The 24,485-nt window shown below is 40.5% G+C and overlaps 1 protein-coding gene across 1 annotated transcript; it reads left to right on the top strand.

Annotated features, from left to right (window-relative positions):
* Positions 1–8,234: 8,234 nt before the first annotated feature.
* cxcl12a (chemokine (C-X-C motif) ligand 12a (stromal cell-derived factor 1)) lies at positions 8,235–14,741 on the top strand. Its single transcript, XM_058058497.1, has 4 exons — positions 8,235–8,383; positions 9,864–9,981; positions 11,154–11,237; positions 13,700–14,741. Exons 1-4 carry the CDS (start codon positions 8,317–8,319, stop codon positions 13,719–13,721), a joined length of 291 nt encoding a protein of 96 aa, XP_057914480.1. The 5' UTR covers positions 8,235–8,316; the 3' UTR covers positions 13,722–14,741.
* Positions 14,742–24,485: the final 9,744 nt, after the last annotated feature.

Raw genomic sequence — 24,485 nt, 5'->3', positions numbered from 1 at the left:
AACCCTGAATAAATGAGGGCTAGAACCCCTGCAGGGGATCAGATGGTTGTGTTATGCTGTGGATGTCATATTGTCAGCATGTGATGAGTCCACTTGTTCCCTGCGAGGGAAAAGGTCAGCAGATCAATACAACACTGGTCAGAGTGTCATGCTATAAAAGAACTCTTCATCCCTGATAGGATGGATGTCTTCTGAGGGGATGATGGCCCCATCAATTCGGGCACGAGGGCTCACTGACTTTATCGCTATGGAAATGAGGCGAGTGATTCGTTATTGTGTATGTGAGACCCCCACATCACTTTACTTTGACGATGTACAATTTTCCCAAAATCCCAGATCACTTGTTTTTTGTAGTCCATATAAGACATCGATTATGTATTTGCATTAGCATCAATTGCATTGCAGTGTGCCCTCTGACTGGCTGCGGACCAGTCCAGGGTGTACCCCGCCTCTTGCCCGAAGTCAGCTGGGATAGGCTCCAGCATATCCCCATGACGCTGATGAGGATAAGCGGTATAGAAAATGGATGGAAGTATACAGAAGAGGACAGGTCTCCCCTCAGCCTACCGCCCTTAAAGAGTCGCAGCGTCTCCGGTGGCTGCACCTCCACACTGTGGTTCCCTAATGAGGAACAGAGCGTGGTTGCAGCCACTAATCAAAGCCAGCTCCGCAAACAGACCTTTAACAGGCTGATCATTTCTCTGCCTCGTTTTACTTTGTCTTTCCTTTACATCGTCTGTCCCTTTCTTCTCATGTCCTCTCTGATAGCTCAACCTGTCCCAGCCTCCAGCTTTGTCCCTTCTCTCACTTCTCGCATTCTTTTGTCGTCCACTCTGCTCCTTGGAGAACACTGATGGTGTTCATATGTTGTTGATAAAGCGTCCCACCGGGATCACACGGCCCATTAAGAATAACAGAGAAGTCACAGATGTAACACCAGGTCACAATGTCAACACATGAGGCAAACACACGCTTCCTACGGGCCATTTGTTATTGGTTCATCTTTTCAATTTACATACATACAACATTGTTTTAGCTACGTGGCTTTACATGTTATGTGGGATGACTCCATGAACATGCAAAGGGTTCTGGACCATGAAAAATCACACATTTCCCGGCCGGGAGACTTCAAAAACACCAGTCAGGATTGATAATATGTAACAATATCTTGTCTTTGCTTCCTGACTCGTCGTTTCCTGCCTCTGATTAATTAGGAATTGATTGCAACTCCAGACACGTGCTCCAACGTCCCACTGTATGGGGACCTTAGCAGAGCAAGTATTTCAAAGTGGCTGCATGTTAACCTTTCTGTCATTTTGACTGACAGCTGTAGCTTCAACTCTCACTTTAAATGCCCCTCCAGTGTTTTATGTTCTGCCCTGGCCATGGAAAAGTTGTAAAGGAACAGCAGCTGTTTTGTTACGGCTCAGCGGAGAACTGAGAATAGAAAGATCTCGGGGGTTGTCCCAGAAGGGGGGTGACAAAGGGAAAGGGGGGACCTTGTGGCTAAATTGAGGGGGTGGGATGCTTTCTGCACCTTGTAACGACTCCATGATAAATGATCAGTGTGGGATATACGTTGTATATAAACTGTAAGATCATCCTCAACAGCGTTTTAACATGAGATTATTTTGGGGGATGTTTTTATTTGAATTTCCAAATATAAGGAATTAGACACAGTTTAACACAACAACAAAAACACAGCTTGGTTTTCATGCATATCATTCCATTAATACGCATTTAGTGATGGTCTCTTTAGCCAGAAATAAGAGCCAAGATCCTTTCCTTTCTCATAAAGCTTCATGGGAAGGGTGCAGATAAGTGATGCATTTTGTGTTTTTAAAGATTAAGATTTATTGCACACAAATTGCATATTTTTACATAGATTGATGAGATAATATGTCATTTGACAGCGTTTGTATTGCTCTCGATTAATGTTACTTTTTGTTGTATATGTTTACTTACCTAACTAGCAAAGGTTGCGAAGTGATTTATTAGGGGTTTTCAGCTGTTTCTGGCACTGTTTCACCTGTTGGAGTATCCCGCACAAAGCAGCTTGATGACAAACTGGATCAATGCAGTGGATGACATATGTTATGCATCATTGACAATACAGCAATAATAAATGTGTAATGAAATATTAACGGGCTCCACATGTTGGTTCGCAAGTTTTGTTTAATCCCACATTTGTATAGCCAAAAACATCAACCTTTTGTGTGAGCACTGAAAAAAGGCAAGCACACACAAGCAGGAAAGAAAGGATAACACAAAACACTTCCGAAAAACCATGCAAGTACAGGTAGCAAATTGCTGACAGAATCCACTGCTGGAAGAAGCCAAGCCAAGGGAAAAACAGTCCAGAAAGTAGGTACCAAGGAACAAGGCTAGGAGGCGCAGGTAGCAGGTCATGAACAAGGAACAATCTGGCAATGGCAGTAGTCCACGGAACAGTTTAAGTAAGAAGATCATTGTTATCAGGTGTGCCAGATCATACAGTATTAACAAAATATCAATAATCTCAGTATTTTTAGATGTATCACATCATGTATTGCGAGGTACCCTGAGATTCCCAGCCCTAGTGTTGGGACAGTTGTAGCATCTGTGTAAATTCAGTCTTGTGGTTCACCTCTATGAACCATTGCAAAAGCTGCTGCAATAGAATGGCAGGTCCAAGAAGATATACTGTTACCGTCATGCAGATTTTCAAAAGGAAGGAATGTTCTGTGCTGTATATCATCAGGCTCGACTTCAAAAAAAGTTGATTCTGCTCTTCAAACTGTCAATTTTAACATGTCTCAGGGATTTGACTGAGCCTCTTCTGGGCTAAACATCTCGGAAGCAGCTGAGAAGGTTGCCTCTCCTATGGCTGGACAGCGCCAGGTGTGAGACCCCATAAATGAAACCACCACCGCTTTTATCAGCCAGCTTAGTATCGACTGTAGAAATCCTTGGTATATTATATTCGCTGCAACAAAACAACCTAGTGTTTGGTATTTTTAGCATTCCAAAGGGGAACTGGCAGGACTTTTATTTACCTGAACCGCACTGATTGTAAGAAGGAGATATTTGGAGACAGCCTGTTCATTCATGAACAAGTATGCTAAACAAAACAGCAGTAACAGAACCAATGTTGTAATAGTGGTAAGGCGCAAACTGCTTGGCCACCATTAAAACCTCTAATGAAATAATTGTAAACAACAGTACAGCAAGTGTATTGTGCACGAGTTTCACACCAGCACCCGAGTACTGCAACCAACATTTTAAAGCACATGTAGAGCTCGATAAAGCTGCTGGATTCAGACTGCTCATCGTAATTCATTGACATGAAAGGCAGAGGTGTGTAAGTTTACACATACACTAATGTTAATTCAATAATAATAATACCGTATTTTCTGGACTATAAGTCGCACAAGGCCAGAAATGCATCATTAGGTAGAAAAAAACATACATAAGTTGCACTGGAGTATAAGTCGCATTTTTTGTGGGTAATTTATTTTCCAAACTACTTGACCCAAACAGGGTGGCACGGCGGTCGAGTGGTTGGCGCGCAGACCTCACAGCTAGGAGACCAGGGTTCAATTCCACACCATCTCTGTGTGGAGTTTGCATGTTCTCCCCGTGCATGCGTGGGTTTTCTCCGGGTACTCCGGTTTCCTCCCACATTCCAAAAACATGCTAGGTTAATTGGCCACTCCAAATTGTCCATAGGTATGAATGTGAGTGTGAATGGTTGTTTGTCTATATGTGCCCTGTGATTGGCTGGCGACCAGTCCGGGGTGTACCCCGCCTCTCGCCCGAAGACAGCTGGGATAGGCTCCAGCACCCCCTGCGACCCTCATGAGGAAAAAGCGGTAGAAAATGAATGAATGAATGAATGAATGACCCAAACAGACATTACGTCATCTTGGAAGTCAAGTTCTAACAATAAAATAATAGCGAACAGGCTGAATAGGTGTAAGATATGCTAACACAATGGTTATTCAGCTACACCAAAAATAAACATGAAAAGAAAAGGTGTCCAGTGTTTATGTAACATAAACAGTTTTTTCATTTATAAGTCACTCTGGAGTATAAGTCGCAGGAACAGCCAACCTATGAAAAAAAGGCCGACTTATAGTCCAGAAAATACGGTAATTCAAATGTGTTGTAAACCTACGAGAATGATCTGTGTCATTGTCCCTCCTTTGTTTCAACATCTTTTGCGAAATACTAAGTGGACAGGCCATTGAGGTAGTCCATATGGCGGCGTGAAGGTGGAGGGCTGGTGACTCTCTGGAGGATGTAGAGGAAACCAAACAAAAGCTCAACCAGCAGGTCTTAGTCTTCTAAAGCCTCAATGGAGCAATAGGAGCTCCCCCGCAGGGGCCAGTTGCTTGTACGCTCTCAAAGCAAAGTCTGACCTGTGGAAATCTGTCAGTCTACCATCCGACGCCCAGCCATCCATAGACCCACCCCCGGGGTCATCGGCTCTCTCTTCTAAGAATGCTCAGAAATCGACTGATGTGGGGATAGACTTTTATTGAACATGAGGTATGGTGAATGTAGATTTTTTTCCCCCTTTATTTGTTGTTCCTCTCCACCAAAGTGAGACTGCAGCTTTTTTTGTTGTTTCCAAGCTAGTTTCTTTTGGGAAATTGATTGAGAGATGATTCATTGATTACCCCAGAGCTAGTAGCTGATTTGGGGCCAATTAATCGGTCATCACAGCCAAAACTACAATAGCTGAGCACAGCTATATTTTACAATTTGTGTTCTCACAACTCTTCTCCAGCAAAGTTTACATTTCCTTTAGCGCTCGTGTTTATCAAAGTTATATTACTTAAATATGACACCGCTAAATACTGGCTTGGATTGCGTGTTACAGGTTTTTTTACAGGTTGCTGTCATATAAATATACGATAAGTCTGATTTAGTGATTTTTTTCTGTATTGAGTATGAGAAAAACAAGTGAAAGTGAATCCAAATTGGGTGTCATAAACAATCTCAACATTTTCCAAGTCCAGCAAAGAAAAAAAAATCCTTGTGAGAGAACATCAACATGTGTTTTACACTTGGATTCAGAAGCGAGTAGACAGTAGAGTAAAAGCGGGACTGATTCCGAGAGTTGGAGATGGACCCCTGGAGTCAGACCTCCCAAAACAGACAGACAGGTTGGCTACAGAAGTCGACACCACAACTCATGTCAGATCAGTGAAACACTAGTAGATGGGGCACTTGATAGAACCCATACCTAGGCCATGTCGCATACAGACATCGGCAAACATGAAACAAATGCGCTTAACCTACAAGCAATATGGTTTGGTTCACGTGCACATAGCATATTTTTCAGCACTCTTGTCTTCTCTAAGGGTGGACCAGCTGTAAATACTCTTTATCACGTCAGAAAACTACAAGTACAAATACTACAAATACAATGGGCTGCAATATAATATTAAACTGAAATAGGTTGTCTGTGATTGGCTGGCGACCAGTCCAAGGTCTACCCTGTCTCTAACCCGAAAACAGCTGGCATAGGCTCCAGCATACCCGTGAGACCCTGGTGAGGATAAGCGGCATAGAAAATGGATGGATGGATGAAATAGGTTGTTTTTCACCTGATCAAAACGTTGAGACCACAGGCTACACTAAAAACCAAAATCTGCTAAGAATTCTCATTTTCTGTCAGGCATTCACACGGTCATGCCTTCTTGATGGCTAATACTAAGAAGCTTTCTCTTCTTGAATGTAGTCGGATCGTCAAGCTGCATAAGCAAGGCCTCTTGCAGTGTACTATTGCTGCTGAGGTCAGACGCAGTAAGACAGCCATTCTACATTTTTGGAAAGATTCTGACCATGACAGGACAAAAAAGTGGTAGAGCACAAAAAATATACACCTGCGCTCTGACAGAGATTCCGATCAAGGCTTAAACCCAAATGATACCGTTTAGACTTTGTCAGGGAGCATCAAACATGGGACATTGGAAGGTTTTATTCTCTGATGAGAAAAAAATGTAACCTTGATGGCTTCCAACTTTACAAGCATGACAAGATGCCACCTCAGATGGGGGTCTTTTTCATTCAGTGGAACACTGGAGCTTCAGGAGGTGCAGGGTCGTCAAACGGCAGTTGAGTTTTAGCTGGACTACAACTGTTGCCCAGTTCACTATTATGATTATGCTTATTATTGTTATGATTATGATGTTACTATTACTGTATTATTAATTTAAGCAACAAAAAAAAACGATAACTGTATATAATCACAACTATGTAAGATTAAGTAGTGGGACAGGAGGACACATGATTAGCAACACTAGCATAGCTATGTGAACAACAGTGCTGTTATTAGAGCCACATTTTGACAGCAACATTGTGCTAGGTTCGCCGATTTTTTTCTTATAGCGGATATGCTTAGCCATAAAGACAAATTTATCCTGCTGAGTGTTCATTCTCTCTCATTTTTGCGAGTGTCTTCCTGTCTCACGTGCTTACAAGCTCGCCATTGTAGCCTGTGAGATAAGTCAACATGTGTCCATTCAACTGTCAGCTGATGCTGTGTGTTGTGTCTGCGTCTTGGCTCACGCTTGTCTCCATGGTTTCAGAGTTTGAAATCCAACATGCAGACAACCTACAATACCGACAACATGAAAAATATCAATTAAGTCAAATTGAGCGTCAAGCAAAATGATCAACTGTTACCGCTGTTGATTTATTCCTAATAAATCTACCATAACACAACCTCAGCGTGCGGATCCAAGTGTTTAAAAGTTACTGATCTGCCTTTTGGCTGCTTTGAAATTCCCCAATGTGTCACAAAGTAAGCAGCCAAAGCTCATTTTTAGTATCATCCGGATCTCTCCATTAGGAATACATTTGACACACACATTTTATTAACGCAATACGCAAGCGCATGAGTACACTGGAGTGTTTGCTATGAAGATGAAAGTCCTCTGTCTGGAAACAGACCTAACATCTGCATCCTGTTAAACACTCTAATGATGCAGCCACCAACATGCACACACACACACACACTTATTCATGTGAAATGTGCAGCAGGCTGTGTAAAGGAAATTGTTTAGGGATTCACTCAAACTGAGAGTAGTTGTGTTCCCTCTGAGTGTTATTTTTTCATACCCTCTTGTCTATTTTTTGAAACAGTCAGTCAGTGTAACCAAACACTTCACCTTCATGTGAATCAGCTCCAGTTACGCTCCTAACTTTAAATTAATTTGGCCTAATGAAGACCCCGAGACAAGACAAACCATGACTAAAAACAAACTTACGCGCCACAAATGTCTCCTGTTTCTTCTCAACATACATGTTGAAAATAAACATGTTGTATTCAAGTTACAGCCCACAGCGAAGGCCTTTGAATATTAATCATGTAAATCCAACTGACTTAGATGGAAGGAAATAGTGAATTAAAACGTGTAGTGTATAGGTTTATACTAGCAAAATTGGAACTTTTATGGCTTTATTCTTCCTCAAGTACAGTGGAACCTAGGTTGGCATCATTCATTTGTTCCAGAAGGTCCGAAATGGATGCTAACCGAAATAGATGGTAACTGAATGACATGCTAAGTGGATTGGATGCTAACCAAGACTCCACTGTCTTTGTATTTTTTGTAGTTTTCTGATATTCTTGTAGTAAATTCCAACATTTTTTCCTTGTAAAATTCTGCTTTTCCTCTGTAATATTACTATTTCATTATAATATTACACCTTATTCTTGTAAAATTATTATTTAAGTATTGTAATATTGCCACAACTTTCTGTTAAAATTACTTTAATCTTGTTAAATCATAACTTTTTTCTTAAGATATGCCTTTTTTCGTCCCTCAGTGGGGAAATGTGTAGTACTGGGACGTTTTTCTCAAAATATAATTCTGAAATATTACAATTTATTACAATCTATTGTAATGTGGTGACTTAACTTTGTACTAACTTTGTATAAGTTTTACGCTTGTGTATCCCTTGTGCTCCCTTTTTTGTGGAATCGGAAACACAGATGCCACCAAAATAAAACGAATCTGAAACGTAAGCCTGTTTTAAAGAAGGTATACGCTAGTAAAGCCGCTCTCATCAAAGTCAGTGCTTTACGAATGTGGATATGATACTTTTTTCACCAATTTACCGAGCAATTATTCCATAGAGAAGTCGGCAAAGGCGAACTATCGCCATGCAGTAGTTTTATTTTGACATCAAGACCGGAAATTGAATTTTCCTCTCTGATGGCAGCTCTACAGTGATGCTGAATTTAACGAGGAGCAGCTCCGTGGTGCCTCACAACTCCTCAGGACTAATTGTGAGCAGGACCAGGTACCGGTGACATAACCCAGGATGGATGTGAAGTTAATCGCAGTTGTGGCTGTGCTCACACTGCTGACATATGTGCCTCCATTGCAAGGTATGAATTCAATTTTGTACTTTTTTAAGGTCGATTCGTTTGTCCAAACCCTTGTGCTTCTATTTTACTGAGCTTGTCATGGGCAAGCTTTAAACTTAATATGGGACTACAAACTACTAATATCATGACTTATTAATTCACGAGTAATTCAACGAATTATGCGTAAAGTGATATTTTATGATAATATTCAAAACATAATATCAAAACATTTCAAATGTGGCATATAAATTAAAGCGGTACTGAATTATCTTGTCATCCTTATTCCAAACTTTAAAAGCTATTTTGACGTCAAATGTAGTATTTTCAGCCGTGCATAAATCACTAGGTGATTGGATGCGTGTGTGGTTTGCTGCTCAGCATGTTTATTTGTTTTTCCGCGTTGTTTACGCTTTAATTAAGCCCAAATGAGGCACCATTAAGAAAAGGCCTCCGCTAGTCTGAATGGCGACATCAGAAAGCTGCGCCCTCTTTGTCATGCAAATATGGCATCAGGTGTAAAAATGTATTAGCATGGAGCGTAATTTTCCACACGTATCTTTTTCTCCTCTCATTTGTTTTTTCACCCTGTAATGTTATCTTCTCACTTCTACTCAATGAATATCTTGGGTTAGGATTACTTAACCTATTGGATATCATTGGTTTGGTTTTCCTGAACACTACAATAACACAGTTCCGTTTATTTTCCATTATAAACCAACCGTGACCACCGTTTGCACAAGAGATTTAACTATAAACAGGAACATCCATCAGCCATCAGAGTCCTGCTACTACCTGTTTCTACTCCTAATAGTTTATTTTGCATGCAAATATTGTATTAATATCGTGGCAAACCAGATTTATTTTGTTTAGAATTGTAAAAATGTCTGTAATAAGATGGTTATTGTATCAAAAGTCATCTGGGATAGTCTTGTATGGTTGTATACTAATCATATGTTGTTACGTATATAGATGTATTGGACCTATCAGTGAACCCTCCAGAGGGGTCTTTTTGTGTCGCATTTTATTCAGTAAGATTTTTTCATTCATTCAACATGCCTCAAAAATAATAATTTTAAAATGAATTTAAGCTTAAGTTTGGCCATTAGGTATAGGCCCACAGCTTTTGCTTCCCTGGGGAGACCGTGGTGATCTGTCAGGGGGTCGTGAGAGGCAGGGAGTACTTTCAATATTAGTGCAAACCCTGCCCACATAAATGAATTTGTCTACTGTTCTCCATTTTGCTCGTATTACACTGGTTTCAGGTTTGAGGTCAGTCTGTGTATGTACAGATAAATAAATAGATATTATCAGTTTCTCAATACTATTTCAAATCTGGGGTGTGTGAAAACATTTCTGTCTCCCAGTGGGTACATGAGAGAACATAAATGAGAACCACTGACCTAAAGTAACTAAACTACAAGTGAAATAGAAAAATCAATATAAAAATGACATTGTATATTGCTGTATATTGTGTACATATAATATAATTGCTCCTCCACAGCAAAGCCCATCAGTCTGGTGGAGAGATGCTACTGTCGTTCAACAGTCAACAGTCTCCCTCGTGGATACATCCGAGAGCTCCGCTTCATCCATACGCCCAACTGCCCCTTCCAAGTCATGTGAGGTTTTTTTTAAATTCCTGCATGGATCAGGGGTAGCGTTCCTTTCTACTTCAACTTGTCATGTTTGGTTTGGTTAAAACAGATTTTGATGCTTTCTGCTGTAATGTACACTGGTGTGAACCAGACAAGTGGACCGAGACCGCTTGAGGGATGGGTCTCTGTCCGCTTGCAAGTGAACTCTTGTGCTGTTCAGATGGCTTGAACTCATTGAACCAATGTTATAGAGACAGCAAAAAGCAAATATAAGAGAAAATACTTCTCTCTCCCTCTGTGTGAGTCACAATAAAAGTATATTTTAGACGCATTTTGTGTAATTTAAGGTGGTAAAAATAGCTAATATAAATATTACATAGTTAAATATTCAAGAATTATTTGAATTATGTCATGTAATACTGTATGTCAAGAAAGCAGCCCAGTCAAGTACTTGCATTATGTACTTCTATTGCTTGTATGCATATGTCCTTTACTGTGTAGCTTTTGGTCCCATGACACAAATACCATTGTGAAAGTGCATATTTTTATTTTTGGTCCACATCAGTGTACTGAACCATAAGTGTAAAAAAAAAAGTTTACCAGGTTTCCTACTTGGACATTTCTCACCATCAATCTCAGGGAGTGTGACAGGCCAGAGAAAAGAGTTGTGCATGCATGTGTGCGAACACACCCCTCTGTCGCTACTCGCACCCTCACACATGGCCCAGACTGCATTTTAAGTGTGTGGGTCCACCGAAGCGTGCACAGGAAGTGGCAGTGTGTTGGAAAGTGGATGCACAGCTTTTTAAATAGGATTTGATGGTAGTAAGTGTCAATACATGCAAGAAGTGCACAATATATGGAAGTACAAAGACATAGTAGATTTGAAGGACAAGTTACAAATTGTTACAAAACAGTGAAGGAAATTTGTAGGATTAGAAACAAGATGATTTTATGTGTTAGGATGAGAGATGGGAATTAGGAAGAGGATTACTGTGATTTTTGTTCTGGACAAAACCACAGTGTGCACTGAAATACTTTTAACATACAAATTTTAATATCAAAATGTGTGTGGAAAAAAGTCCTCACGCTACAGTAACACATCAGTGCCAATCCCCCTTGTTTGATATCAACGTGTCAACATGTCACTCTTTGATCTCCGACTGAAACCCGTGATGTTCTTGTCTCCTGAATAGCGCCAAGCTGAAGACAAACAAGGAAGTGTGTATGAACCCCGAAATCAGATGGCTGCAGCAGTACCTGAAGAACGCACTCAACAAGTGAGTTTTTCCACAGTACAGTACAGTACAGTAAATAAACCATGCAGGGTTATGTCTAAGTTGGACGTCTGGCACTCAGCGAATCCGCTTCCCTCTGCTATAGAGATTCTAAGTGAGCAGTATTGGCATGCAAAAGCAGCAAATGCGCATATCGACGTCGACTCAATGGACTATTGAATGGGAGTAACACCTCCTAACGGTCCTCTTTAGTTTGGCTCCTGTAGTCAAAACATGCTAGTACATGACTACTGTCATATACTCAAAGTCCATACGTATTGTTGTTTCCCATGGGAATGTTTTTTAGATTTTGATAGTTTACATGAAATCCCTCCACTTTTTAATCCATACATGATGAATATAACTAATAAACAAGGCCTTATTCTGAACCATGCTAGGTGTGTATCCAACCGTGAGTCCTGTAGTTGAAATCCAGCCTTAGCGTTGACCTTCAGCACATCAGAAGGGCTTGTTGTGACCATAATGGAAGAACGTCTACTCTTTGAAACTATTAAAATGGTTAAAATACAGTCCAGGCACACATTGCTGGAAGTCAGTATCAATGTGAGTCAAAAGCTACCCTGTTGTGTTGACAGTTGACGACTTTCACCCTCAACTGCACCAAACTGACATATGGACAATACAAGCACAGTCAAACTGTCTCCCTCAAAAGACGAGGATCTCGGGGCTTGTGTATGTCGCTGGTGAGGTGTGACCGCTCGTCCGCATTACAACACAGCAAGATGGTGGTCGTTTGCAATGGATCAGCTCTATGCGTTTCCAATGAAAAAAAGTCTCCGGGGAGGCTTTACAAGCTTTTTATAGTGTGAATAAATGCACAGAGGGAATTGTAAACCGTATATTATTTTGCTCTTGAACAAGACAATCATTTCCTTTATGCGTCCCTTTGTAAAAGGCAAACATTTGTAATGTATGATATCATTACCATACCTAACCTTGTTAATGTGTTTACGTGCCTTTCGTTGTGTCAATGTGCAACTGAAAGTGGAATTTGACTGATGACAAGTAGGGATGCACTCATCCACATTTTTTCACTTCCAAGCCGATCCCTGATACCATAAATGAACATATGCATACTGTGTATATCCCAAATGATATAGTATAAGGTCAGGAAGTTAGAGAAACAGGAACTCCTGTTAACATATTCCCATATAGCTATATAAATCACAATATATTCTTTGGTATATAAATTACAATAGAACCATTTCGAACTAGGTTACACGTTACAAAGGCTTCTCATCTGCCTGCTGATGTTTCCGGTAATCTAAAGTGGTATTGTTGGTTTTTGGAGTATATAGTATGTGTAGATCAGGGGTGTCCACCGAGGGCCAGGTATAGAAAAATCATATGGATGCAGGGGGATCACTTTGTTATTTGTGTTTTATTGTTTGTTTTATTTCAGAAAACGGCAAAAAACAACAACATTTATATATATTGTGTGTAATTAATTATTAGTATTAATTACGGCCATAATGACACCGATACTGGATGAGATCGGCCTCATCACTAATGACAAGTGCAGACATTGCAGAGTGATGTCAAAAAAGGAAGTGGACGCATTATAGCAAAGTTACTAGTAACTAGGGGGTTGCATATTCAAGAGCCATAACGGGCAAATAATATGGCCAGTAGTATGGGTTGTTGGCAGAAGGCCAGTTTTCTCCCAAAAAGAAATATAAAATAGTCCATATGTTGTATCTTTATGGTATATCTAGTTTCACTCTAAATAATTGCCTTGTAAATACACTTACCGGAAAGTTTTTACAATTTAAGCATTTTTACTCCAAAAACCCATTCATAACTAAATCAATGATTTTCAATAGGATTTTTGGAATAGTGTTTTTGTTTGTTGCATTTGTGTTGGAGTTATGATTTTTTTTTATTTTAGTAGTTCGGCTCACTGTTGTAACTTGCAGTGACACTGCATTCATTATGCTGGATGGTATTGTAATGTATTTTAATGTTGCTAAAGAAGTTCATATATAACCATCAACATACCATAAGTGCTCCAAGGTATTTATTTAGCCAAACGCAAATTATAAAATAATCGATTGGAGTGTATGAAAAAGCTTAACTTTTCATCTCAACCGACAAAACCAATGTCGTAATAGCCATAAAGGAGCAAACTGCTCAGCCAGCATTAATACGCTAATGAGGTCATTCATAACACGCATGAGTTTCACACCAACACCGGAGTAGCAGCACCAGCATGTTAAATCACACGCAGAACTTACATACTACTTCAAATGTAGATCTTGTGGAGATATTACAAATGATATCAGGAGGTTGCCTACAGCCACAGTTGTTCCACTTGTTCGTGCCCATGTTTTTTCACCCCGGTTTCTTGTTTTTGGAGACCACACTGTGGGAGACTATTGCAGACTCTGCAGTCGAGGTGTTCCATTCATTGATTGACGATGACGATCTTCACTTTTGTCTTCCAGGATGAAAAAATCCAAACACTAAAGTGTCTCCAGAGATCCTTCTGGGCCATCATTAAGGATATGGACCATCATCACACATCATTATATATTTGTTGTGTAGTCTAAAAAAATCATGAAAATTTTATGTTCTGCAGCACTTATAAGCCTTTTGCATGAATCAACCCACAGTGCATCACCACTCATGCCTTGCATCTGTCTTGGCTTAGATCGTAGAGATGTTGTTTGTGCAAAGTGGAATTTCTATCTGTTTTGTTGGCTAACCACAATGTATATAGGCTACTGATTTCTTCAGTAAAGGGCTGCTTCAAGACATAACCATCGTCAGGCACTAAGATGTATTCCATATTCCACGCTAATGGGCACCTAGGAATTTCTACAGGTACCCCCACACAGCGTATATAACGTATAATATCCTAGTTAAAGTCCCAATTACACAATTACAATGTTTTTGTAATGGAAATAAGGACGCCTTAAAAAGAGTGTTTCCTGAGCCATTCTGTGGTTTGAGATAATGTGACTCCCAAGGTTTTCTCACTCATCGAGAATAACCGGATAACATCTGGATCACCCAAACAAGTTTAATGGAGCAACCAATAAGAACAAGCTGTCTGGAATCATAAAGTTGTTCAATAACAGGCGCCACTATAAAGACATGAATTGAGCCTCATCGACTGTAGTTCTCACACAAGAAAGTAAAACCTGATATGGAAATATGATCTAGACATTTTATTCAACTGTCACGCAGATAAAAATGCACTTTATATCTGATATACTACATATTCTAACAAAAATATTTACATACTCCCCCTTTTCCTTTTCTGTGTTTATGTTCTGTTGTCCCTCCTGTCAGTTATCACATGACTTGTTTCAAATCTGGGAAGATGTCAGCTAGTCATTCAAGTCTCCTTGTCATATGTATCGAATAATGTTATATAAAGGTTTTATTTTTGTATTCTTTAATGCATTTAAATGAAGGAACTGTACTCTCACAACTGAGCCTGTGACAATTGTATACAGTTATTCAGTAAAACAAGGAACAATACGGCGTGTCTTGGTGGAGAGTTTTCATTCTAAACACACACACACACATTACAATTGACCCGTGGGCTATTATGCAGTTACAGATGTCAGCCTTAAATGCACTGTAAGTGTACTGTACTCAAAGATCACAAAGGCCAACATAAAGCCTTTCATGTAGAAAATGTGTTTAGCTTTCAAGTCATAGGACAATGATCTTGCTTGTTCACAGAGAATTAACTGAACAAGCAGCCATTAGGAACACATTGCAGTTAAAAGAGATGAACTTTCAACGTCCCTCAGGTGGCCGTTATGCGAGACCAAGCGCAGTAGTACATACTTGGTGTGAGCGGTCTTCTGTTTGGAATATGAGAGGGGGGTTTAAAAGACTTCAACTGCTGCTAGTTTACCTAAACTTTGATATGCACAAGAAGACAGACTCATGAGTAACTCTTGTATTCCAACAGGAATATAAAACAATCATTAATTCTTGGGCGGTGTCAGAGTTTGGCTTATTCTACTATTACATCTGGCAACATATGTTTACTTTCTAAACTCAATTTGTACTTGCATAAAGTGTGTTCAAACTTTTATCTATGCTTTACACCGGTATTGAAATAGAAATCATCTGTTCCAGGGTTAAGCTGTAGCTATCATAAAATATAATCATTTCATTCATTCATTCATTTTCTACCGCTTGTCCTCACGAGGGACGCGGGTGCTGGAGCCTATCCCAGCTGTCTTCGGGCGAGGTACATCCTGGACTGGTGGCCAGCCAATCACAGGGCACATATAGACAAACAACCATTCACACTCACATTCATACCTATGGACAATTTGGAGTCACCAATTAACCTAGCATGTTTTTGGAATGTGGGAGGAACATGGGGAGAACATGTGAACTCCACACAGAGATGCCCAAGGGTGGCCCATAATCATTTCATAAATAAATAAATAAATGCTGGCCGTGCTGGGATCACACCCTTCCCTTTCCCCTTCATGGTGCCAGTCTTGTGTTCATGATGTGTAAAAATGTGCTTACTTGTGCAAATGTATGCCGAGGTTTTTAACAGTCCCATGCTGTGCTCCTTTATTGGAGTTTAGTTTGGAATTTGATTTTTTTCCCTTCCCTCTCCTCTTGTCGTTGCCCTTCCTCCCTCTCCTTCATCGGCCAATCATCCTGTCCCATCCACCCCTTGTCTTACTTGTCTCAGGGCAGGACTTTAAATACAGAATTAGTGCAGACCCGTCAACATGTATGAATTTGTCATACTACGTGTGCATTTTGACGCTTGAATACGCTTGTATTCTTCACTGCTCTCCATTTTGTTGCATTTTGCTGGTTTCATGTTCAAAGTTGTCAAACATGCTCAGGTAATAGTTTAATGTCCACTGAACTGAGGTCACGTGCACCTCAAGGCCATTGGACTATAGATGCAGCATTGTATTTTCACCTGAAAGAGACAATGATTCAGGTGAAACACACTATTCTTTGGGGAAATAAATATTTACCGCATATAGTCAATATGGTTCGTTTTTTGTAAATAAAAAAAAAACTATTGCCAAAATTTTGCTTCGGTTTTTGTACAGTATTGCACATAACAAACTCATCTGTTTTCACTGTACTGAAAATGAAACCAAAGACTGCAAGACTAGATTTGAAATTATAAGAACAGACCTGAAGCAGACGACCAGTCCAGGGTGTACCCCGCCACTCGGCCGAAGTTAGCTGGAATAGGCTCCAGCATACCTCGTGACCTTCATGAGGATAAGCGGCATAGAAAATAGATAGATGGATGGACCTAAAGCAGAATCCTAAACCAATCTTTTGTCCTACACTTTGCAAGGCATTGGCATTTAATGATTCTCTGCATCTATTTCTACTATCTTATCTAATTCCACTCAATGTTTTTGTGTTTTGTTGGAAGTCATCATGGTGGAGGTTTGCTCCTTGTATTGCATTGACGCTGCAGTGTCTAACCTTTGTATGATTTTTTTACTAAATTATCTGGAGAGCAAAAAGAAGAATGTTATTCCCCCTGCCTCCAAAAAAGAAACCTTGACATTTTTTCCTTTGGACAATTAGTTTAGAGCACAAGGTCAGCTACTGCAGGGCAGATGCCTGGCTGTCATGTGGGATTGATATTGGCTTTTTCCGGGTGATGCTACTTCCGAAATTCCTTGGCACCCAAAGAATCTAGTATTTGTAAAAAAAAAAATATATACATTGCAAGATCTGGTGGTTGAAATCTTTTTAATCTAGCAACATGCCCCCCCATTTACCTGTAATGATCATGTTAAAAATGTGTTTCTTTGATTGTGTACCACCGGTGTCTGCTCTGCTTCAACCAGAACTGCCCCCACACTCCCCTTTCTGCAACTGTGGTTATTTACCCCCTGCCCCTCCACCTCAAACTGCCCTTCTGGAGGACCAGTTGCAGCCTTGGGCCATGCTGTGTACTGAAACGATCTCCCCAAGGGAAACATTAGTAAGGACCTCGCTATGCTTATATCAGATGACCCATCCAGCATTTCCACCGGTGTTGCTCCCACTGACTTGTAAAAAAAGAAAAAATCATCCCAAGTAATGACTTTTAAATGACCTGTTGATTGCGCTAAGGGAAAGGGGGGGCCGTTTGTTAATTTTTTAACACTGCCTGTGACCTGGAGGAACATTAATCACAATTATGACAATATTAGTCAGCCAAATGTGTCCAAAAGTGTTGTGTGCTGAAAGTGACCAACACGCGGTGAGTAATAACAGCAGCATGTGTGTGTCTGTTTGGAAATGAATGGGAGGCTAATAGAGGGGGGCCCGCATGAACGCTTAAAATCGCCCTCCTGCTGTCTCCCTACCTTTCATGTGCTAATATTGTCAAGGTTATGAGTCTCAACACTATCCATCTTCACATAGAATTTGAATGAGAGGGGAAAAAACACATACGCAGCCAGGACACGGGGCCCGTCTTTTCACACGATGCAGACGCTATGGGACGCAAATTCCTTCCATGTGATTGTGTTTGCAAACCGATATGAAGCAGCTATCTATGCATGTTAGGTACGGATGACACACAAAGGAGTCACACACTTGAGCAGCCATGGGGCACCTCCATCCATGGGGCCCACACGACCTCCAAAACCACCAACTTCAAACTTCAGACCCCAAATCACACACTGTGATTTTCTCAGTCGCCATTCCTCCCCAGATTAGCAGCCATATCCTAATTGGTTGATGTAACTGGGGTGTCTCCATCAATAGTCAGCTGAATGTCTTCTCATGTGTAGCTCACAGTACCATGTGACACCCGGACAGAAGGAGCAAGAAGACCGTGACCAATGCTACTGTCCCCCAGAAGAAAGAAAAAAAGAAAGAACTAAGCTATTATGTTGAGATTACACTGATAGACTGTACTGGCTTCATCTTCAAGGGCCACAGTGTGCATGAGAAGGACCCCTCTGTTCAGCTGTGGTGTGACTCAATGTCTGTGCATGTTTTTGGACTGGCTGATGGATTACGTCATCAACCAACATGCTGTAACAAAAAAATTGTCAACGAACAAAGTGAAGAATTTATTATTTTACTCACAACAATTGGGCAAACAACAAACATCTCAACCAGCAAAGACATGAACAAACCAATCAATCCAGCTACCCTTCTGTCCAGCAACCAAACCAACCAGCCAGGCCACCAACCCTACCATGCACCAACAAACATCACCATCTGCCCACCACCATCCTATCAAAATATTGACCAACCCACTGACAAGTCAACGCTCACCCAACCCCATCACCTACCAACAAAACAAACAACCCAAACCCCCACCCACCTCCTACCTACCAAATATCTCACTCAACTGCAAAACAAGCTTCCAAGGACCCACCAAGGTCCCAACCAGCCGATTACAAACACCAAGCAAGTGGCCAAGCTACCAACCCACCTCCGACCAACAAAGCAACTGATCCAATCGCTAAAACTGCACGGTTTCTAAAAATGTATTTGAGATCTTTCCAGAGTATGAGAGCCAGTTTGAGTATAGTTACGCTAAAATGACCTACCTACTTTAGGACTAAATTGCTAGCCAGACCGTAATATTCAGCCACTGTCAACAAACATCAATAGGAAAATATGACTCATGATTTGTAGTAGGCTGAGTAAGCAATTAGAAGGTAAAAGTAACTCTTTGAAAAAGCACAGCAGTGTATTGGTGTCCCCAGCAATGACTGATGGGTCTCAACTCAGCAGTTCTGCACTGAATGTAGATTTCATGAAACCAAGCCTGTTTATTGTAAAACGAGGTCTAGATAAGATGAAACGATGGTGACTCGAGGCCAGTGTGGTTAGTGTTCTTAGTAAATCATAGTCATCAAACGATAACAATCATGCTAATACGTTTCCTCCGTGATGCTGGACTGAATCACTCTCTCTCTCTTTGGATGATTCATGTCGGTGATCCTTCATTTTGGTCTAGCATCAGTCCTTGGCTTATCTTCAGCTTCCTTATCAGCTTACATGTAGCATTAGAATGTCTTTACATTTGCATGCAAATCAAGTTGGCATAACAGAAGCATGACATTGTGCACCTGAACCATGTAAGAAGGGGCTGATTATAGAGACATCAATTAAGTCTGAAGGAGCATTTTAAAGGAGGAGCTGGCAGACTGAATGATATCGTCTCGTAGAGTCCGTTGAAGGAAATATGTTTGGGAAATTTAAGCCAAGGAAGGATATGTATTAATACTGTATATTGCCATGATCTGAAAAATTAGCATCAGTACACGCCCTCTGTTGTTTGCTACTTGATCACTACGATGTGTGAGTGAACGGAAGAAAAGCTCTGACTCGTTTGACACCTATTTCTGGTTTGTGTGTGTAAATCTCTAAACCTCAAATATACAGTAAGTCTTCTTGTCTTTTTCAGGATTCTTTTCCATCTCAGGCGGGTTCGAGGGGTTCACTCTAATCATGACACCTCCAGACTGTATGGCTCAAAAAAGTTGCATCAAGCTAGAGTTGAGAGTCATTAATTCTAGCATTGCAACATTACTGTATGTGTCAGCTAAGATGTTATGTTAGAGCCTCATTTGGCATGGTTCTCATTTATAAAGGATGCAGAGAACCATTTTCCTTCCTTTGGCCTCCCTTTGGAGAGTCCCATATCAGGATGCTGAGTTTCTAGGGACTGAAAGTAATGTACAAAAATAATGACACTTCCGCCTAGAATTTTCCATGATTTGTAATGTATAAAGAGAAGAAGAGCTGTGTTTATTATTGTGGTTACAACTCTGTGTGAAAGAGGCTACAAAATATGCTAAAAGGTATTGACTTGAAAGTCATTTTATGTGAATTGTCCCATCTCACACTTTCTACATATCTCAATAGATAAGAACACTTACTGCTGTATTCAATATTTACAAAACCATCCAGTCATTATGTTCCCTGTCACTGTACTGTATACAGACAAGGGTGTGGAAAATAATCAATATTAATACAACATACATAAGATGGCAAAAATATTTATCAAGAAGTGGTGCATAGTAAAAAAGACAAACAGCACTTTAGTAGAATGTACTGCCAAGTGCCTAGAAGGAATAAAGCCAAATCCTTTTTGTAGGACCATACTGGATTCCATTTTTTCCCTTTGCTTATTTGCATCATGTTGAATTGCATCATATCGCAAGAAATTGCACCATATCATATTGGATTGCATTGATTTGAACTAAATGATTATCGCATCGTGAAGAGGGTGAATTGTATCGCATCGTATCGCCATAAAATTCCATGTATGGTTAAAGTATCGTATCGCTGGCAGGGCATCGAGATGTGTATGGAATCGTCCTCAGTGCTGAGATTCACACCCCCAATACAGACGTGCTTCTGAATGTGAAAGCAATAGAACTGGTGTTGCACAAGAGTAAACAAAAAACTGTTTGCCTAAATTCTGATTTCATGTGGGCTGTGTTGTTCTTCTGCATATAAATCTTTTTGGTTGAACAAAAAAATGATGTCAGTTCATGGGAAAGTCAAAAGAAAGTGTAGATTGGACGAGCTACGCTTCTATGACAGACTAATGGATTCTGTGATTATTGTGAAGGCGTAAAGTATTGCATTCCTCATAGCGCTCTCTTCCTTTTGGAATAATTCTCACAAGGAAAAGCAAAAGTTAAAAAGTTGCATGCATAACAGCAGTTCAATCCGAAGTATACTTTGACTTTAAAGCCACATGTTCCCCAAAGCAAATTCTGATTTGTCCAACCTCAAGGGTATTCGAATTTGGATGTTCCACTGGATAGTTTTGTTTAGAACATGGACATCCTTTAGTGGCCCCCTCCTTCTGCTTTCTCTTTTTGCTCCTGCAGATGTGGGACGTGATTTTCATGAAACAAAACAAATCACATAGTATATATATAAAAAAAAGAACTTGGAAAGAGGAGGCCATGAAAATGGTTGCACAACTGAGGCTGACCCCCAAAGGAGGGTAAAATGATTGTTTGACTCTGAGAAAATAGTTTTACTTTCTGAAGAAGTTCCACTTGAGTAGTCTTTTGACTGATTTGACTGCCATCAGGAATACAATGTCATCTACTGGCTAACTTCAGCAAACTGAAATTATTCATTGCCTCATTTCTTTACCAATCATTTAAAATTGCATGCAGAAATGTTCATGTCCCTGATGGCTAACATCAGCTTAGTATCTGCTAAAGCAGGTTTTAGGTTTGTTATTTTATCCCAGTGAGGATCTGTTTACAAATGTGGCCACAGGCATTGTGGGTATTGTTGTTTATTTGTCTTTCACGTTGACCGAAGTGGTTCACACTAAAGAAGATGCATATTTCAGACCAAATAGAGTGTGACCATCATTTTCATAAAAGTCATGTAATGTAAAAGCATGTAATGTAGCTCATGAAGACAGCTTCTGTATTGGTTTGCATCATACCATGCACTGTCTTGAAAAAAAATATTTTGTAACATTTTGGGTCAAAATGATGAAAACAACAAGACAGTCACTCCCAGTTCCACACCTTGCAACATTGAGAGCAGGAACTGTGACACAGCTTCAGCGTATGTGTTTTGCTTCTGTATTCAAGACAATGCATGATATGCTGCAGGCTGCTATGGCTTGCTGGAGAAAAAAGACAAAGGCAAAAAGTTAAAACAAGATGTATTCTGTGCTATATGCATATGCCAATAAAAACTAGTATTTGTTCATACATTAAATCAGTTGTACTTGCATGAACTAATTAAAATTCCACTTCGTGTTCAATTGTGATGTAATTCCCTGCAGGACAAATGTACTTGGGTGTAAATTTGCCAAATTTTTATTTAAAAATAAATAGACACATGTAAAAGTTGTATCATGATCCAAATTCAGGAATGCTAATCACACACACACACACACACACACACACACACACACACACACTCAGACCTTGAGGCAGACGCAAACTTGCATTAGTGGAGGATGTTTAGACCTTGCCCTTGGAACCCTTGGGGAGATTTGGCAAAGCAGGACCTGGCTGACCTCTAACCTCACAGAGGGTTTCTGAAAACACGGACACTTGTGCATTGAAATTGAAAAGATAGAGTTTGTGCGTTTCAAAGTGAGAGTGCTGAGAAGACAAGGCAGCGGCAGCCTAAAGGCAGGCAGCGGAGGGGAAGAGGGAGCAGGACAGGAAGGCAGAGTGTGGTCTTCAGTAAGTGTTAAGGATAATAAAGGGGGGGCTTAAGAGGTTTTAGGTGCTGTTGGCGGATAACAGCAGGACAAATGAGAAGGCTTCTTTAACAGCAGCACTTGACTGATCCCAGCTGAGTCAACAACATCACCACGGGAATTCCGAATACCTGCAGGAAGAGGAGCAGGAGGAGGTTGCTGGTTGCTCCGCATGAGTGTGAACATTCCTTCTCATCACAGACAACACACACTCACCCTTTGCTAAATATTAGGAACACCTCTCAGTGTGATGTAATGCACTTCAACATCCCAGAAAACAACAAAAAAGTAGTATTGGATGAGGAAAATGTGATACCGCATGTTGGTTTAGTGAAAGAGATATGCTCATTGTATGTGCAGCATACAATGCACTGTTGTGACTATTCCAGTGTAATACTGCATTTTTCACCATTTTACTATGAGCGTGTAATGCCAGCACCATGCATCTGGTTTACCTGCTGATTTGGGCACATTTTGGTCCATAATCAGTCTCCATTTTGTACTTCATAGTAGTGCCAGTGTCCAGCCTCTCATCCATTTCATATTGTTTTCTTATTGCCTTCCAAACGCTGAGCATGTGACATTAGCCTGGTGCCTTGAGTTGTCTGCAGATTTTGGATAAAATATCCAATCCCCCCCCAAATGGCAATCTAAGCCATACAGAAGATTCATTTTGGTTTTCTACAACATTATCATTCAAGGTGACTGTTGTAGAGACAGCATTACAGATGAATGACTGCACTAACGTATTTTTGGGCGACAGCAATATACTGCAAGGAAAATGTTTGCACTGAACTTCATCTCACTTTCACATGTGTAAAAGAGAACTTGACGCTTCATCTCACCTCCTGTTGGCCCCTACAATTGCCGTTTAGCTGAATCGTAGGCTGTGATTCATGGCGGAAGCGACCGCTGTGGGTGGTTGGAGGAGGATTCAAGGTCCAATGAGTGTCAAAAGCATCTTTACATTGCACAGAGAGGCCTATACGTTGTCAGTTGGAAAAGTTCTCAAGCATTTTACGTCACTCTGTGCTCACACCCAAAGGAGAGAGAGGAAAGACGGTTTGAGGCAACACATACCTTCATGTTGCGGAAAGAACATCATTAGATTATGGAATGATATTTTCCAATCCGTCCTTATTATAAAGGCCTTTTGTACATACTCTGCAAAATATGGGATTTTACCGTATCTTTGGTATTAAATGTTACTAAATTCATGTGAAAACAGGTTGAATTCAGTCAAAACTTATGTCATATGAGTTTCGGTAAAGTTTGGTAAGGTTCATTAATTTATTTTCCACTGATCGATTACAATCAATTTTGTGCCGTGCATCATCTTGCCACCTTTACAATCGTCTTACCCAATATAGTAGACTTCATTCATCCATTCATTCATTCATTCATTCTCTACCGCTCATCCTCACGAGGGTCGCGGGGGTGCTGGAGCTGCTGTCGGTTGAGAGGCGGGGTACACCCTGGACTGGTGGCCAGCCAATCACAGGGCACATATAGACAAACAACCATTCACACTCACATTCATACCTATGGACAATTTGGAGTCACCAATTAACCTAGCATGTTTTTGGAATGTGGGAGGAAACCGGAGTACCCGGAGAAAACCCACGCATGCACTGGGAGAACATGCAAACTCCACACAGAGATGGCAGAGGGTGGAATCGAACTTGTGTCTCCTGGCTGTGAGGTCTGCACAGCCTATAGTAGACTTAATAATAGAAAATAAGCATAAGGACATATGCTCAAGACTCCTGCTCATGTGTTGCTATTCCCTATAGGACTCACCGGGGGGGGGGGGGGGGGGGGATACTCTGTAGGGCCCACTGCTTTTTCCAGTTGAGATGGCTCAGGCGTCTAGTCTGATAGTCTGAAGTTCAGCTCGACAGTGGCACGAAACTGGAGTTTCAACTGTGCATGTCTTAATGTGGGCTACTTCACATTGAAGTAGCATTGACGCATTGAAGGACTAAGTTTGGGTATGTGTTTTGCTTTTTCTTTTGTTTCATTTTTGTTAATGTGAGAAAAGAAGAATGCACTTAAGATTT

This window comes from Doryrhamphus excisus, chromosome 20, assembly GCF_030265055.1.
Source record: "Doryrhamphus excisus isolate RoL2022-K1 chromosome 20, RoL_Dexc_1.0, whole genome shotgun sequence".
NCBI classification, from domain to species: domain Eukaryota; kingdom Metazoa; phylum Chordata; class Actinopteri; order Syngnathiformes; family Syngnathidae; genus Doryrhamphus; species Doryrhamphus excisus.
Note: the sequence above shows the minus strand (reverse complement) of the source record. Positions and strands in the feature narration are given on the sequence as shown.